Source organism: Drosophila navojoa, chromosome 5 (genome assembly GCF_054131105.1).
Source record: "Drosophila navojoa isolate 15081-1374.11 chromosome 5, UAZ_NAV_1.0, whole genome shotgun sequence".
Lineage (NCBI taxonomy): Eukaryota > Metazoa > Arthropoda > Insecta > Diptera > Drosophilidae > Drosophila > Drosophila navojoa.
The window spans coordinates 21,945,455-21,962,657 of NC_142893.1; the positions used below are offsets into that span (position 1 = coordinate 21,945,455).

The 17,203-nt window shown below is 43.0% G+C and overlaps 2 protein-coding genes across 2 annotated transcripts; one reads left to right on the forward strand and one right to left on the reverse strand.

Moving 5' to 3' along the window:
* Positions 1 to 833: 833 nt before the first annotated feature.
* On the reverse strand, positions 834 to 7,217 carry LOC108652878 (uncharacterized). Its single transcript, XM_089262191.1, has 5 exons — positions 7,010 to 7,217; positions 5,349 to 6,913; positions 5,077 to 5,293; positions 4,553 to 5,010; positions 834 to 4,492 (listed from the first exon to the last, which is right to left on the reverse strand). The coding sequence occupies exons 1-5, from the start codon at positions 7,157 to 7,159 to the stop codon at positions 1,114 to 1,116; spliced, it is 5,769 nt and encodes a 1,922-aa protein (XP_089118317.1). The 5' UTR covers positions 7,160 to 7,217; the 3' UTR covers positions 834 to 1,113.
* A 3,719-nt stretch (positions 7,218 to 10,936) lies between these two features.
* LOC108653049 (uncharacterized) lies at positions 10,937 to 11,595 on the forward strand. The gene is made up of 2 exons (XM_018103328.3): positions 10,937 to 11,153; positions 11,217 to 11,595. The coding sequence occupies exons 1-2, from the start codon at positions 10,998 to 11,000 to the stop codon at positions 11,490 to 11,492; spliced, it is 432 nt and encodes a 143-aa protein (XP_017958817.1). The 5' UTR covers positions 10,937 to 10,997; the 3' UTR covers positions 11,493 to 11,595.
* The last annotated feature ends 5,608 nt before the right edge of the window (positions 11,596 to 17,203 follow it).

The following is a 17,203-nucleotide window of genomic DNA, read 5'->3' on the forward strand; positions in this document are numbered from 1 at the left end:
AGTTGTAAGCGAAATCTTTCATGTATTTACTTGGATTATCATTTTATAAGATAAATCTAAATATGATGAGGATTAAAAAAAATCTGAATATGTGCAAGAATAAATAAAGAACTAAATCTGAAGACGAATGTGCAGACTTTAATTGGATGCTGACGATACGAGTTGTATATCTGATTGATGTGTCGCTCGATATAGAAGGCCTTCATTTATTTTTAGCTTATGAGCTGTAAGAGCTGTAAGCTGGTATTTGACGCTGATTTGCTTTATATATGTGCACACATAATATAATTTTTCATAATTTAAAGAGTCGCTGCTAATGACACAGACAGACACACACATGCCCGGTCGTCTACACACGCAACAGGGCCCACATGACATGATTTCGTGTGTGCATATTTGTCCTTTTGGCAGGACACGCAATACATTTTTGGAATTAATTAACGCAACACAATAAAGCCCCAGACGCAAGCCACGAAAAGCACCCAAAACTAAACACAAACTCATATATGCCTTCAGATGTCAGCGACAGAAAATGCCTGTGTGTACATGTGCGTGTGTGCGTGTGTGTATGGCTGTGTGAGGTCCACATCCTGCAGCGCAACTTGTCACTTGACTAATTTCGTGTCTCTGCTCATAAATTGATATTAATGAGCGAACATATTTTTTCGCGTTTGAATTTGACTTCGGTTCGTTTGACTCTGACAGTTACAAAGTGGCTTCCAGTATGCGTAATTTAAGCCGGCGACCAATGTCCTGCGGTTATTTAACATGACTTGACATTCAAATGAACACACACGTAAATCCACACAGACACACACACACACACAACACACACACACGTAACCCAGTCCCAACGGGGCTCGACCCCCACTCACCCCCTCTGTGACAACTCAGTCACATATCGTGTCCACAAATAAATTGTACGACAGCTTCATGTTTGCGCATTTCTTTTATTTTTACCTCGAGGGAATTCAAAAGTCCGCTGATGTTAAGTGCTACGACATTTGCAGAAAACACACATTGCCATTCCCTAAATAATGACAGCGAGTGACTACTCACTGACGAATCAAATCTGCCCGTGGTCTCATTCCAATTCACCTGCACCTATGCGCTCTATTTCTTTCCTTCAGATTTGCGTATCTTCTCAGCCACCAACTCATTGTCGTCATTTTTTCGTTTGCGAGATGTGTGCTTCTGGTCCTTGTCTGAACTCTTTTCCTTGAGTGTTGCCGCTAATGCAGCTTTTGATTGTAATATATCCATATCTTGCGGCTTCTCTTTTTGAGCTGGACCTCGCACATTTTCTGGTTTTCTATTCTCCTCACTTTCAGTTTTCTTATCATTTGGATTTGCTCTCCGTGTATGCCTCGTATCTTGTATCTCATCCCTTCCATCACTCTGGCGTCCATCCTTTATCATTGACTTACTTGAATGCTTTCTCGAGGCTTCCCCCCTCGAAGCATCTTCGTCTTGTAGCTTTGCTTTTTCCATTGGTCTTAATAATTCCGACTCTGGCTGCTTCTTGTCTACATGAGGTGGACCTCGGGCGTTCTTTTCACTTTCGACTTTCTTATCAATTGGATTCTGTTTTCGTGTTTCTTCCCTATCTCGTGACTTCTCCCTTCTATCCTTGAGATGGCTATTCCTCACCATTGACCTACTTGAATGCGTTTTCAAGGCTTCCCTCCTTGAAGTATCTAAGTTTTCGGATTTTGGGGCCATTTTTTTTAATACATCTCCATCCGGCTGAAACAGCTTCTTAACTTCCTCAATTTCGATTTTCTCATTTAGTTTGTGTTTTCTTACTCGTCTTCTATCGCATGACTCCTCCCTTCTTTCTATTTGATGTTTGCCTTCTGGCTGAAGCATTTTCTTAACTTGAGCGGGACCTCGTACATTCTCTGGCTTTCTACTATCTTCAGTTTCGATTTTCTTATCAGCTAGTACTCTTCTTCTATCGCATGACTCCTCCCTTCTTTCTATTTGATATTTGCCCTCTGGCTGAAGCTTCTTGACTTGAGCGGGACCTCGTACATTCTCTGGCTTTCTACTATCCTCAGTTTCGATTTTCTCATCAGCTATTTTGTATTTTCTTACTCGTCTTCTATCGCATGACTCCTCCCTTCTTTCTATTTGATGTTTGCCTTCTGGCTGAAGCATTTTCTTAACTTGAGCGGGACCTCGTACATTCTCTGGCTTCCTACTATCCTCAGTTTCGATTTTCTCATCAGCTAGTACTCGTCTTCTATCGCATGACTCCTCCCTTCTTTCTATTTGATGTTTGTCTTCTGGCTGAAGCATTTTCTTAACTTGAGCGGGACCTCGTACATTCTCTGGCTTCCTACTATCCTCAGTTTCGATTTTCTCATCAGCTATTTTGTATTTTCTTACTCGTCTTCTATCGCATGACTCCTCCCTTCTTTCTATTTGATGTTTGCCTTCTGGCTGAAGCATTTTCTTAACTTGAGCGGGACCTCGTACATTCTCTGGCTTCCTACTATCTTCAGTTTCGATTTTCTCATCAGCTAGTACTCGTCTTCTATCGCATGACTCCTCCCTTCTTTCTATTTGATGTTTGCCTTCTGGCTGAAGCATTTTCTTAACTTGAGCGGGACCTCGTACATTCTCTGGCTTCCTACTATCCTCAGTTTCGATTTTCTCATCAGCTAGTACTCGTCTTCTATCGCATGACTCCTCCCTTCTTTCTATTTGATGTTTGTCTTCTGGCTGAAGCATTTTCTTAACTTGAGCGGGACCTCGTACATTCTCTGGCTTCCTACTATCCTCAGTTTCGATTTTCTCATCAGCTATTTTGTGTTTTCTTACTCTTCTTCTATCGCATGACTCCTCCCTTCTTTCTATTTGATGTTTGCCTTCTGGCTGAAGCATTTTCTTAACTTGAGCGGGACCTCGTACATTCTCTGGCTTCCTACTATCCTCAGTTTCGATTTTCTCATCAGCTATTTTGTGTTTTCTTACTCGTCTTCTATCGCATGACTCCTCTCTTCTTTCTATTTGATGTTTGCCTTTCATCATTGACTTACTTGAATGCTTTTTCAAGGTTTCCCCACTCGAAGCATCTAAATTTTTTGTCTTCGGCTCAGTCATCGATTTGAATAGATCCGTCTCTGTTTGAAGCAACTTCTTAACTTGAGCGGGACCTCGGACTTTACTGTCCTCACTTTCGATTTTCTTATTTTGTGTCTTTTCTTTTTGATTTTTATCCTTTTTCAAGGTTTCCCCACCCAAAGCGTCTAAGTTGAGTTTTTGTGCTTCTGATAATGCAACTTTTGAGCTTAATGTATCCATTTCTAGGTGAAGTTGGTTCCCCTCATCTTGAGTTGGACGTTGAACTATCTCTGGCTTTTTATTTTCCTTACTATCAGTTTTCGCATTAATTGGCTTCTGTTCAGGCTTTTTATATAGTGACTGTTCTTGTCCTTCTTGCTTAAGCTCAGCATTATCCGTTGCCTTATTAGAATGCTTATTCAAGGTTTCCCTACTTGAAACATTTAAGATTTCCGCGTCTAGCTGAAGAGGGTTCTCAACTTGACTATGACCTTTGATCTCTGGATTTTCATTCTCCTCACCATCGGCTTGCTTATGAGTAAGCTTCTCTTTTCGCTTTGCTTTTCGTGACTTTTTATCTAGTGACTCTTCCTTTGCATCCTTTTTAAGCTCAGCCTTATCAATTGCATGTTTAGAATGCTTTTGCAAGGTTTCCAAGCTCGAAGCTTCCATCTCAAACTGGAGCTGGTTCTGCTCATCTTGAGCTGGACTTTGAACTGTCTTGGACTTTTTATTCTCCTCACCTTCAGGCTGCTTATCAATAAGCTTCTCTTTGCGCTTTGCTTTTCGCGACTTTTTACCTAGCGACTCCTCCTTTCCTTTCTGTTCAAGCTCATCCGTTGTCAATGACTTATTTGAATGCGTTTGCAAAGTTTCCCCGCTCGTTTTATCTTCATTGCGGTCTTTTGGTTTCCCTTCTTCCTGCTTTGTGGATTGACCTTTTTCGAGAATACGATCTCGCTCAGTTAACTTAACCGGACCCACCTGTTTCTCTACATCACCATCGCTTGGTGTCTGTTTAATTTCTTGATGATTTTCCTTCGTTCGGTAGTTTTCCTTACTCTTGGATTTTTCCAGCTCTAAGTCTTGCTGCTCATCGACATCTCTGGTCGAATTGCGCCGTTTTTTCGACCGCTTTTTCTTGGAGTTTTTATTATCCACAGTTGGGCTCTCAACTGGCTCATCAACTTGTGTTTGGGTTTCTTCATTAATTTTTCGTGACTCTTCGTTGGGACTTTCCTTTTCAGGTTTCCTTTTCTTATTTTTCTTAGCCTTACGGCGCTCTTGCTTCTTGCTTAGTTCTTCCTGTTCACGTAGATTCTCGAGTTCCTCTAAAACTTTTCGCTGAAGCTTGCTACACTTCTTGGATTGCTTTCTAGCTGATTTCATTGGCTCCATTCCTTGGCTTAGGTATTGAAAGAATCTTAAAACGAGATGATTGAGAATAAGTAACTTAGATTATAAAATTAAGTGTAAAACCAACCTCAGGGCGATGTTGACTTCCTGCGCTGCCTCTTGCAGCTTAGTGAGATCAGTTTGGATGGATTCAAATGAGCTCTTAATAGCCTGCTTTATGACTAATCCCATATTATAGATTATATTCGGGTCATGGGGCGCTGTACGCATAGCCCGGCTTAGCATCAACTTGGCCTCATCGAACTGTTGGCACTGATAGAGAGCATGGGCTAGAAATTGCAATTCAGTCACATTGTTAGCGGGCAGAAAGTCCTTCAGGTACTTCCCATAGATCTCTACGGCGTCCGAGTAGTGCTCCAGGCCCATGGCTACGTGTGCCGCGTTCAAGATTGCATTCGTGCAGCGTGGGGTGGACTTAACAATCATTTTGAAGATTGTCTCTGCATCTGACAAGTAGCCGAAATGACACAAAACCACGCCTATGCCATTTGCCGCCCACAGATTACGTTTATTTTCCTGGAGGCCCTGAACCGCAATACTCGATTAAATAGAGAAATACATTGGGTCTAATGCCGAGCTCCTCCCACTCACCTTTGCGAATAGCTGCAGAGCACGTTCCTGGTGCTTTCTAACCATGTCCGATTCGCCATTTTTAGTGGCCTCTTTCGCCTTGAGCAGGCACACGTTGGCCACGGCGACGAGCGTGTTGGAGTCCCAGGCATGGTTGGGCCGACGCATGATCACATTGTAGCTGCACATGGCCTCCGATAGAGCGTTATGCCTGGCACATAAGTTGCCCATAAACGTTCTGCAAGGAGTTGACTGGCTTATTACAACGAAAGTGAGGACGGATTAGTTCTTACCTGGCTAATATGTGATCGACTTCCAGAAGAGTGATAGTCTTGAAGTGCTCCTTTGCAACGACTGCTTGATTGCCCTTGATGGCCATCACTCCCAATCGCAGATAACTATCGAAGTAGTTCGGATACTCTACGGTTAGACACATGTAGCTGGACGCCGCTTCATTCATCCTGCCCAGATCCTCCAACACGCGCGCCCTATTGAACCTCAGAGTCAGTAAATTGCTCTCGCTATGCTCTGAGTTCGGGTTCTTCGGTAGCTCTCTAATTGCTTTATCCAGTGTAGCAAGCGCCGCCTCTGGCAGCCCGGCGTGCTGCTGCAGCGCAGCCAAATTATTAAGCCAAGGGAGTGGTATATCCTTGTCCTTACTCTGCGCACTTTGGTAGACGCTGATGGCCTTCTCATAGGCGTCAATGGCCTGCTGCCATTGCTGTTTGCGCTCGTAGACGTTGCCCAGGGCCAGCCATGTGTTGCAGTCCTCCCGTCCACCGTGGTCCAGCGCCCTCTGGAACAGCAGAACGGCCCTGTTCAGCTTGTTGGACTCGTTGGACTGGGTGTAGATCAAACCCAGCATGCACAGCGCCTCCTTGTTCTCGGGCATCATCTTGAGCAGAGTGCGCAGCGAGAGCTCCGCCAAGTCCAGCTGCCCGCGACGCACGTATATCTGGGCGACGCCCAGGTGTGCCGGCGGAAAATTCGGTTGGCACTTCACGGCCTTGCCATAGAAGTCGAAGGCGCGATCGTAATCCTTCGTCGCGTGGAAACTGCGCGCAATGTTGTAACAGTTTTGGGCCTTCAGATCCGGATCATCCGTAATTACAAAGGCATTGCCCGCCGCCGTCCGCAGATTCTCATAGTTGCGCGTGTAGTACAGGTGGAACGACAGCCAGGTCAGCACGACGGGATGCCGATCGTTCAGCTTGAGCGCAGAACGAAGCAGTTCCATCGCAGCGATGTTGGATTCGCGCTTGCGCTCGTTGAGCTTCAGCTGGGCAGCGCCTATCAGCGCATTTATGCAGAGTGAGTTGCTCTCCGCGGCCAACTCGAAGGCCCGCCCGGCCCTGTCCAGGGCGCCCATCTTTAGGAAGCAGTGGGCAATGCCCAGGCGCACATCGGCCGGCCCGTCCGGATGATGCGAGAGCACAGTCTTGAAGTAGCCCAGGGCCGTGATGTACTCCTGGCGATTGTACGCCAGGCAGCCGCGGCCCAGCAGCGCGGGCACATTGTATGGCGACTGGCGCAGCACGCAGACAAAGTGCTTGTCCGCTTCAGGAAGACAGTCCTCAACCAGCATCAGTGCAAAGCCGCGACACAGCAGGTACTGAATCTCATTGCACACCATATTCATGGCGTCCATGATCTCCAGCTGGCTCACGACCTTCTCCTGCCAATTGCAGCTGCGCTGGCCCACGTCGTTGCAGGCCATGCGAAAGTAATGGCCGGTCAGCATCATGTGGGTTTTGAGCAGATCTTCCTTGTACCCGGGATATCCGCCTACCCCGCGCGTAATCGAATTCTCGAGCAGCATCACAAACCCAGCAATCTGATTTTTGTTGTAGTACGTCCACTGGCATGAGGAGTGCGAGAGTGCAGAGTGAGTTGCATATATTCTCTTTACTGTATGTACTCTATGTATGTGTGTGTGTGTTTGTGATCTACTTACAGCCCTTTGTATCCAATCGCGCAGCTTGGCACGCTTCGAGGTTAGCGATTCGAGGGCCTTATCGGCATCGCCCATGTAGGAGTTATCACTATCATTCCTCTGCATTGGCGATTGATAGAAATCAATTTTTGTAAGATTTCTATTCTGCATTGTGAAAACAATTGTCGTACACGCTTTGAGAAGTTTTATGAAACAGATTGAAACTTCAAAAGCTCTCAAACTAGTATCGATATCAAAGGGAGAATTGACAGTTGGCAATGATTACTAGATGGGTATTCCACTAAAATGGATGCGAGAATCGGAAACAAATGTGAACAGTATATTGAAAAGCTAGGATCAAATATCTTAGCCATGTATTTTATTAACATATGTACATCGATTTTGTGCAAAAATATTTATCAAAATAGTTGTATATCCTGCACCAAGTAAAAATGCGACATCTGGCTAGAATGGACTTTTGTGCAGACAAAAGAATGCGCGGCAGAATCCATAAAAAATTCGCTATCCATCTCTCTATCGGTTCTTCCGCCTGATTGTCTGCTCGTCCCATACGAATTTGATGTGTAATGATGTGTCTTTAATATATTTTATTTTTGTTCATACATTCAAGTAGTAGGCGCATCCAGCCCAAAGAGACTGAGATTCATACCCATTTTTTCTGCACTTATTTTGCCCTATTTGTCCAGTCTGTATATTGTATGGTTTGTGGTATAATGCCAATTCGTTTAGCGGGTATAGCCACTAACCAGTGATAGCACTATGGTTAACCATCGATGCTTTGCAATAAATCCATCCATTACCATGTTAAGGGGCACAACCAACCGAATCTCTTATTGGCCTGCTACATTTTTAGATTTTTAATATTTAATATAACCCAATTTAACATACTTAGATTCTTACACTTTATACTCTTGAATCAATTTGGTACATCTGAAGTGCTGGGGCTTATCATGGATACTATGGTCTTGAAAGTAAAACAATTTGTATTAAAGCAATGAAATAAAATTAAATATTAATTTTCGAGAAACATGGTTAACTGTAAAGTACTAATAAAAGTCCGTTTGATTTATGGGAAATGGAAGACTATTACTTGGACACATTAAGTGTGTAAGTCGAGCAATTACATTATACTTATTTATACTATGAATGCCATCAGTATTATTATTTGTACCAAGAAAATTCAATTTAGAACAAAAGTTATCTCAATTAGGTGCGTAGGTGGGTGAATGAGTTTGCTGGAAATCTATGTACATAAGTATATACAGTGTGCACACTATGTCTTCGCATAGCTACAACTTTTTTCTATACGACATATAGAATAAAAATTAAAAGTAAAATAAATGAAATACATGTTCAACAGTTTTATTATCTAGTTCATTTTACAAAGACAATTACATATACATATTATTATACATTATGTTTAACAAAGAAATAACGCGAAATCTCTTGTTTATGGTCTTCCTACCGTAAAATTAAATTCCTTAAAATTAGATTAGCTAACTAAAAATGTACGAGCCCAAACCACTATTAATTCGAACAGCATGTTTTTTTTGCAGTGCGCAATGTTTAACACACTATATTGTCAATACTATTAAAGATAACACATACCAATGCATTTCGTCTTAAAGAGAATTTTATTCTCTTCATGATGAAAAAAAAAATAATGCTCTCTTTCCAACAACAACAAAAATATGAGTAATTTATTAAAAAGGTATACTTAAGAGATAAGAAAATATTGACCACTATTAATTCGAACGCTGCGTAAGCTTACCTTAATCTCAAGAAGAGCAAAACAAAAGCAACTAATGTAACGGAATCTAATGTAACGGAATCTAGTTATGATCTGCATGCAATACAGCATGCAAAAAAATATTAGAATTGCTGCAGATCAGTGAAAGTTTAGCAACGATGGTGCGTGGTAAACCAATTTGTAAAGAAATCAGAGTATTGATTAGGGATTATTTTAAATCTGGAAAGACACTTACGGAGATAAGCAAGCAATTAAATTTGCCTAAGTCGTCTGTGCATGGGGTGATACAAATTTTCAAAAAAAATGGGAATATTAAAAATAACATTGCGAATAGAGGCCGAACATCAGCAATAACACCGCGCGACAAAAGACAACTGGCCAAAATTGTTAAGGCTGATCGTCGCCAATCTTTAAGAAATTTGGCTTCTGAGTGGTCGCAGACAATTGGCAAAACTGTCCACCGAGAGTGGACTCGACTGCAATTAAAAAGTATTGGATATGGTTTTTATAAAGTATGTTTTGTTATTAGCTGTGCATCGTACCCAATAAATTACTCGTAATCTTACTCGTAGGCCAAGGAAAAACCCTTGCTTACGCTTCGTCACAAAAAGAAGCGTTTGCAATGGGCTCGGGAAAGGATGTCTTGGACTCAAAGGCAATGGGATACCATCATATTCAGCGATGAAGCTAAATTTGATGTTAGTGTCGGCGATACGAGAAAACGCGTCATCCGTAAAAAGTCAGAAACATATCATAAAGACTGCCTTAAAAGAACAACAAAGTTTCCTGCGAGCATTATGGTATGGGGATGTATGTCTGCCAAGGGATTAGGAAAACTTCATTTCATTGAAGGGACACTCAATGCTGAAAAATATATTAATATTTTACAAGATAGTTTGTTGCCTTCAATACCAAAACTATCAGATTGCGGTGAATTCACTTTTCAGCAGGACGGAGCATCATCGCACACAGCTAAGGGAACCAAAAATTGGCTGCAATCTAATCAAATGGAGGTTTTAGATTGGCCAGCAAATAGTCCAGATCTAAGCCCAATTGAAAATATTTGGTGGCTAATGAAAAACCAGCTTCGAAATGAGCCACAACGGAATATTGCTGATTTGAAAATCAAGTTGCAAGAGATGTGGGACTCAATTTCTCAAGAGCATTGCAAAAATTTGTTAAAATCAATGCCAAAACGAGTTAAATGTGTAATTCAGGCCAAGGGCGACGTTACACAATTCTAATAATAATTAAATTATTGTTTTGAGTATGATAGTATCACATTACGCAGCGTTCGAATTAATAGTGGTCAATATTTTCTTATCTCTTAAGTATACCTTTTTAATAAATTACTCATATTTTTGTTGTTGTTGGAAAGAGAGCATTATTTTTTTTTTCATCATGAAGAGAATAAAATTCTCTTTAAGACGAAATGCATTGGTATGTGTTATCTTTAGTAGTATTGACAATATAGTGTGTTAAACATTGCGCACTGCAAAAAAAACATGCTGTTCGAATTAATAGTGGTTTGGGCTCGTATTACCAGTAAGAATGTACAGAAAAGGCATAAAATGGGAGCAGAGCTCAGAGTATCTCCTAGTAAGGCAGTTCTGCTGAATTCTTTACACACAGTGTATATCTCTCTCCTCCCTCCCTCCGTCCTTTTAGAATATCAATTACTGTAGCAAACTAGCAAAGTTTCACTTGGTAATTGCATTTAAAATTACATTAAGTATATAGATCTTTCTATCGAAAAACGTTTTCATGCGGCACTTCAGTAGCTCTTTCCATGAATTGCATACTCAAGCGGTAATCAGAACGATCGATATCTCAATCTCTGTTATATTTGGAAGTAAGTACAACAAAAGAGCGCTCATTAAGTGGTTTTCAACACCTGCCATCCGAGTCGGTGAATGTCAATGCCAAACGCTACAATTGTTTGTAAACATAGAGTTTATGACGCAAATTACATGGCGACTTCCACTTGTGCAGATACCCAGCGATACATATGTATGTACATATATGCGCATGGCATTATTTTATACTGATTGCCCTTTACACCTTGATTCGTGTCTGGCAATGTTGCTTGTCACCGCTCAACTGAAATCGAAAACAATAAGCCCCAGCCCCGGCCTCCATCGACGCATTTCTGTCGCAATTGTCAATTGTAGGCCCTAAAAATAAATATCCATTAGGTGGCGAGGCGAACAAAGCTAATCCATTCGATATGCCGGATTAATGTCCACGGTGCTACCAGTTCACATCCGTGTCCGCAGAACTCGTTCTGGCTCAACGGCGAGTATAAATGGAGCAGTCTGTCCGTGGACCAGTATCAGTCAACAAACTTCCAACGTTCGTCGAGCACCGCCAAAAACAATCAAAATCAACATGAAAGTAAGTTCTATCCATCAGCTCTGCAGATAGCTCTGTTTACCTGTGGCTCAATTGCCTTTGTAGTTCCTCATTTGCTTGGCTCTCTTCGTCGCCGTGGCCCAGGCCCATCTTGTGGCGCCAGTTGCCACCTACGCCGCCGCTGCACCTGCCGTGACCTATGCTGCCGCACCTGCCGTCTACTCGGCCGCCGTCCCACGTGCCTACACCACCTACGCAGCCGCTCCATCCGTGTACTCCGCCTCGTACGTGTCGCCGTCTGTCTACTCCGCCTATGCTGCGCCCGCTGTGGTCTCCACCTATGCGGCGCCCGCTGTGGTCTCCACCCTCCTCAAGAAGTGAATCAATCAAGAGAACAAGCAATGGACGTCCCACTACATCCCATGGAAATTAAAGTTAGGTCAGAGTGTATAAATAAATTGAGCTGAAATGAAGATTGACAAAAGGTTTCATTTGGACTCGACCCGAGTGTCAGGGGCGTGAAGGATCACTCCAGCTGCAGCTCCATGAATATTAAGAGTTGAAATATGAAGTCAATTACGGTGCCCCGAAATTGTTGCACATAAACGATGTGCGCGCACTAAGATAATAATGACAGGGCGAGCAAAGCTCACTATCTACATATTTAAACGGTCTGTGGATAATTCGTTGGCATACATATTTTATTTAAGCCCAGTTGTTAGCCCACTTTACACTTTCGAGGGACCCGCTCGAGCGGCGTCGTTGCATGTTCGTGCATCCTGGCAGCAGTTAATGTTATGCAAATGAATTATGGCCGGACTGGGTGGCGGCAGCTGTGGAGCAGCACCCTCCCCCTGCCTCTACCAGGTGTGAAACGTGTACACATTCCAGCTCACGTGAAATGCTAACCGTTAGTCGTCACATAATCCACACGTAAACGCTTGGCAAACAGTCAGAGACAGAGAGAGGGAGACAGTGGGTGCGTGCGTGCGTGTGTGTGTGTGTGTGTGTGTGTGTGTGTGTGTGTAGCATAGCTAATCATCTCGGTAAACAATTGCTTATTGATTTTAGCTCACTTGAACGGTGCTAACTGCCGGCCAAGTGCCACCGAATTATGCAACGTTCCAGACACGGCCAGTGGCTAAGCCCGCTGCGATTCGAGGCTGGCAGGCAAAGTTTCTCAAAAATTCATTCAGTAGAAACAGAATTTTGTAAACTGTTTCTTTTGATTCACTTCCGGCGGGACGAGCAACGATTATGTACAGCAAAAGTTTTGCTCTCGCTCAGCGATACATTTCCGCTGCGCAGTGCGGCCGGGGGCAGGGGAGAGCCCGAAAACTTTTACCTAAATCACTTAGACCAAAAACAAGTGTCGGCATGTCGAAAAATCACGCCGAACAGACAACACAACTACAGCGCGTATTCCGGGATGCGAACACGGCGGAACTTTGGCTGGCGAAACTTTGGCAACAGTTGCCAGCAGCACTTCAAAGCGCCTACACAACACACACACACACACACACACACACACATTATGGTACAATCTTGTTACGAATGCTCAAAAATAAACTTTGATGTATGCGGATATTTATTAGATCAGAGAAAATGAAAGCAGGTTGTCTGCATAGTTATATCAATAAGCTTCCGGGTCTGACATCAGCAGACATTGCACGACTGATTCTTCTTCTTCCCAAACTGTTATGCAATATATTGTAATTAGATTTGCCGCTATTATCATATTTTGCATTTATATTGCCTGCACTGTTTGCTTTATACATTTCAAATTGAAATTACCAAGGACATCGTTGTTTTCTCTTTATTTGTAAAAATGTTATCATACTAATTATTATTGAAATAACTATCCATTTTAATAAAGGCAAGCAGCATCTATGTATTTTTTCATATTTTCAAGAATTTACTATTCCTCTTCGACGTCAAAAAAGTATATGTATGTATTGTATATTGTGCTATATCTTTCAGTACTCCTTCAAATTTACGAATATCAAATAATTATTTATTTCAAATAAATTATTTATAAAGATTATTATATTAATTGTGACTCCTTTCCATTTAATTAGTTAGTAATAGTAATTTCATTAATAATTATTATTAATAATAGTCGTTAACTTACATTCACAATTTGCATAAGTTAGTTTTTATAAATGGCAAACTATTTAGCTTATATGTAGGTGTAAGTACATTATAATATTTTTAATGGGTTTCTCTTTTCCAAAACTCCAGAGAGAATAAACTCTGAACTTTGAAATTAATTTCATAATTTAATGTGAATAAGTAAATATCACGTTTCCAGGACGAAAAGATTAGATCTCAGGCACACCAACATCTAAATTATAATTGAAACTGAATGCCAAAAATAACAAACGCTATCTTACATCTAGTTGAGTGGAGACAACATGTACTTATAATATAGACATGTGTATAATATTTGTATTAGAGTTACACATTATACACAAAATTATTACTTCTTGTGCATCTTGTTCCAGTTTTGCAGGTCTGCTTGCAGCTGGAACTCATTTGGTGGGAGCCAATTAAATTGATGCTATTACAAGCAGCTTATGGGGGTGGCAGCTCCCCATGCACGCGTCCGCATTACGCTCAGCTCGAGGGTGGGGCGCAGGGCAGTAGTTCTGCAACGACGACTGGGAACGACCACAGAAGTTGTTGAGCTGCTCTTTGAGCGGAATAACGTTGTACAACGTGCTGCTGCTCATACGTGTTAGACAATGGCACCAAATCGAGCAGGGCGAGGCCATTGCCAGCTGCACAGTTGCTTGGAGCAAGCGTGTCGCTGCTACACGCTACACAGAAGTCATTATAGTTGGTGCTGGACACCATGGCGATCGGCAGCGCTTTGCCGTTGCCATGTCGCCGCTGAGCACCGCCGTCGAGATCATCCTGTCCGAGGCCACTTTCACGGTGAAGCAGCCATGTCAAACGGAGGAGACGGCCTTGTTAGGCAGGACTGTCGTTTGTGTGCCTCGGCAAGGACTTGCTTGTTGCATAAAAGGCGACTGGAAATGAAATGAAAACAACGTGCAAGAACACAACAGCCCTAATGACAATTGAGTGGAAGGCAACAGCTCAGAACTAATCCGATATTCATTTGTCATTCCCTCAATGTTGTCCTTGCTCCTTGCTGTGCATAAATTGACAACACGCTCTAAGGTACTTACTTATTAGGGCTGTTCCGACTTTCAGTTTCATTGAAAATTCCCTCAGCTTTGCCTCGAGCCTTCACTGTAATCCGTTGAAGTTGTTGGCCCAGACTCTTGACTATATCTGCCGCATTGCCATCGAGTTTTAGTTGTATTTTAAATATTTATTCGGCGGAACAGACCCTACAAGTAAACATATGTACATGCTTATATATTGCCGCCTCCTTCCGGGCCAATAATTAAGCCTATGGCAAGTGAAGTGCATATCAAACACGTTCGCGCGCATTTGGCTGCGTCTCAAGAGGCGACACGCCTCCCACACCCCTCCCCTAGATCGGGCTCTTCAGGCGGCGAGAAAAAACCCTTCTACACGTTCGCTCATTTTTCTGTTGTTGACGATTTTCTTGTTTGTTTGTTTGCTTGCTGCAAGACGCCTTGACAATGGCGGGTCCGTCACGGCCACGTCCTTAGCCAGCCACGCCCACCAGGTAAGGTACGTGTGTGTGCCAGACACAAAGCCAAATGACAAATGACTCTCGAGTGCAGCTGTGCAGAAAGTCAAAAGGTGTTACGTGAAGCAATTGCACGAGCCAACCACACCCCCCTCATCTTGGGGGCAAGCAAATATTTAAAAATATTGAGTGCATTCCGGAGTCAGGAGCTATTTCCTGCTCGGATGTAATATGGAAATATTGCTGGCAAAAGCATAATCTAAATATTTTCCAATATTTGTCAAATATTTAGAGTGTGGCCGCATGGAAGATGAAGCTTTATAGTTCTCTCCGGCAGGAGTAGAACGAATTGTGCACTGCACTTAAATGAGTGCTAAATAATTCAAATGCCTTTATTCCGGGTAGGCTGTGGGAATACAACGGGGTGTGCGGGGTCTTTAGGTGTCACGTATTCTCAGCACTCGTCGATTTCGCAAGATCCAGCTAAGCTCTTCGAGTGTCCCTTTTTCTGTGGCACGCTGTTGAAAGTTTCAGCCGCACCAAATCAAATGTCGATTATCGCCTAGTTAGTTGCACTCCCGGGCCACTCGAGGGCGCAGTTTCAGTGCCCGAAAACTCTTCACATTAGCAGCGGGCAAAATGGCGCCTGGCACCGAGTGTGCGTTTCCGCTTCCGCTTCCGTTTCCATTTCCGATGCCATCTTCCACTCGCAAGGAAAAGGTGCCCAGCCCAGCTCAGTCCCGCTGTCTCCCTCCCTATCACCCTCTGCGTCTATCTCTATCTGTGGCCCAACCCCTGCGATGGCACCAAACGTCACATCGACTGTCTCTCATTATCGGCGTGTTTGTTTTATGAAGGTCGTTTCCAACAGCCCCCAAAATGGCACAAAAGGATTCAGAGCACGCACGCACAGACCCAGCTCTTCGCCTCGCCCTCTCTCTCTCTCTCACTCATTGTCTTTCTCTGCCCCACTCCCAGCCCAAGTGCTCACACTTTCTTGTCGTTGTCATCGTTCTCACCATTTTCGCTGCTTTCCATTGTTATCATCCGCCCGATTCGGCTCCATCTGCTTATGAGTCTTTGCTTTATGACACTTTTGTCCAGTGAAGCTCTGGCTCAAGTTGCTTCTCCATCTCGTTCTCCTTCCTTTCGGCCGCTTTGCCCGCTCATCTTGGTGATATCTTTTCAAAATCAAACATTTCGCTTGTCCGGCAAACCAAAAATTTGTCTTTGCTTTACAAAGTGCTAATAGGGCAGCTGTCAGTGGATGTGGATGAGCCCCAAGTTCATCATAATTGCGTATGACAACAGTCGGAGCGGATCTGACAACAACTTCAGGGTGGCTTCCGCCCTCTTGTCCTTGCTGGATTGGGCTGCCTGTCTTGGGGGAGCACATTAAATTATGGCGCATTATTGACAGTTTATCAAATTGATTTAACAAAGCGTATTGTTGTTGTTATTGCTGCTCGTTGGTTACTTTGTAGGTTACCCCCAAGCACAGTCCCCCAGCAACACCACACCCCTCTCCACTCTGATGGCTCGGTGCGTGCTCTTCTCGTGTATTTTAAGCATCCTTAAGTGGTCATGATAAATGTTATGGCTCTTTCTCTACTTTGCGCCACTCCATTCACTCTTTGTCTAGTCCGCCTTCCGCTTGGCATAGTGCTCTCTCTCTCTCTCTCTCTCTCTCTCTCTGTCGCTCTCTGTTACCCTATATGTGGGTATGTGTGTGAATTTATGTAATGCGCAAAGTTAAAGCATACTTTTTGGCTGTTTGCTTAATGTTTTTGCTGCCGTTGCTCTGCAAAATTTAGTTAATTTTAGTTTGTTTGTACGACAAAGTGCGTTAAATTGTCTGTTGTTTTATTAATTTAAACAAAAGCTGCCAAAAAAGTTTACCAAACTTTCAGGCGTTGCACAAACAAACAAACCCTGCCAGCAGGCATTAGCTCTTCCGGCTTGTTTGATGTGCTGGCTGGCATGATTTGTGCCAGAGATAATAGAATTGGTTGCCGGTAGACTGGCGATGCTACTTTCTCGCCCATTAGTCCATATAATATTCAGAATTTCAAAATTACATAAGACCCAACGGTGTTGTAGCTCTTCCACTCGGCTCAGCTCAACTCTTTCATCAAGAGGGGGACTTTAAATTCTTAACTTTTTTTGGGGGGCGGACAGCTGGCTTTTAATTTTTGTTACTCTGTGCTTTCCTCTCCAAATTAAGCCAGTTAGGCAGCGGAAGTCATGTTAGTTCACCCTCGCACCCGGCTTTCATTGTGAATTTGCATAAAAGACGCTGTTTTCGTGCTGCCAAAGGAATGAAAGGCCAGCCCCAAAATGTATGTATATTCTACTTCACTCTAGCTGCAGCCGTAATAAAATATTTTTTGGCCCAAAGCACAAAAAGCAAGCGAAATTGAAAAGAGAAACTAAACAGTGCAAAACGCAAAGGCGAAAACACACA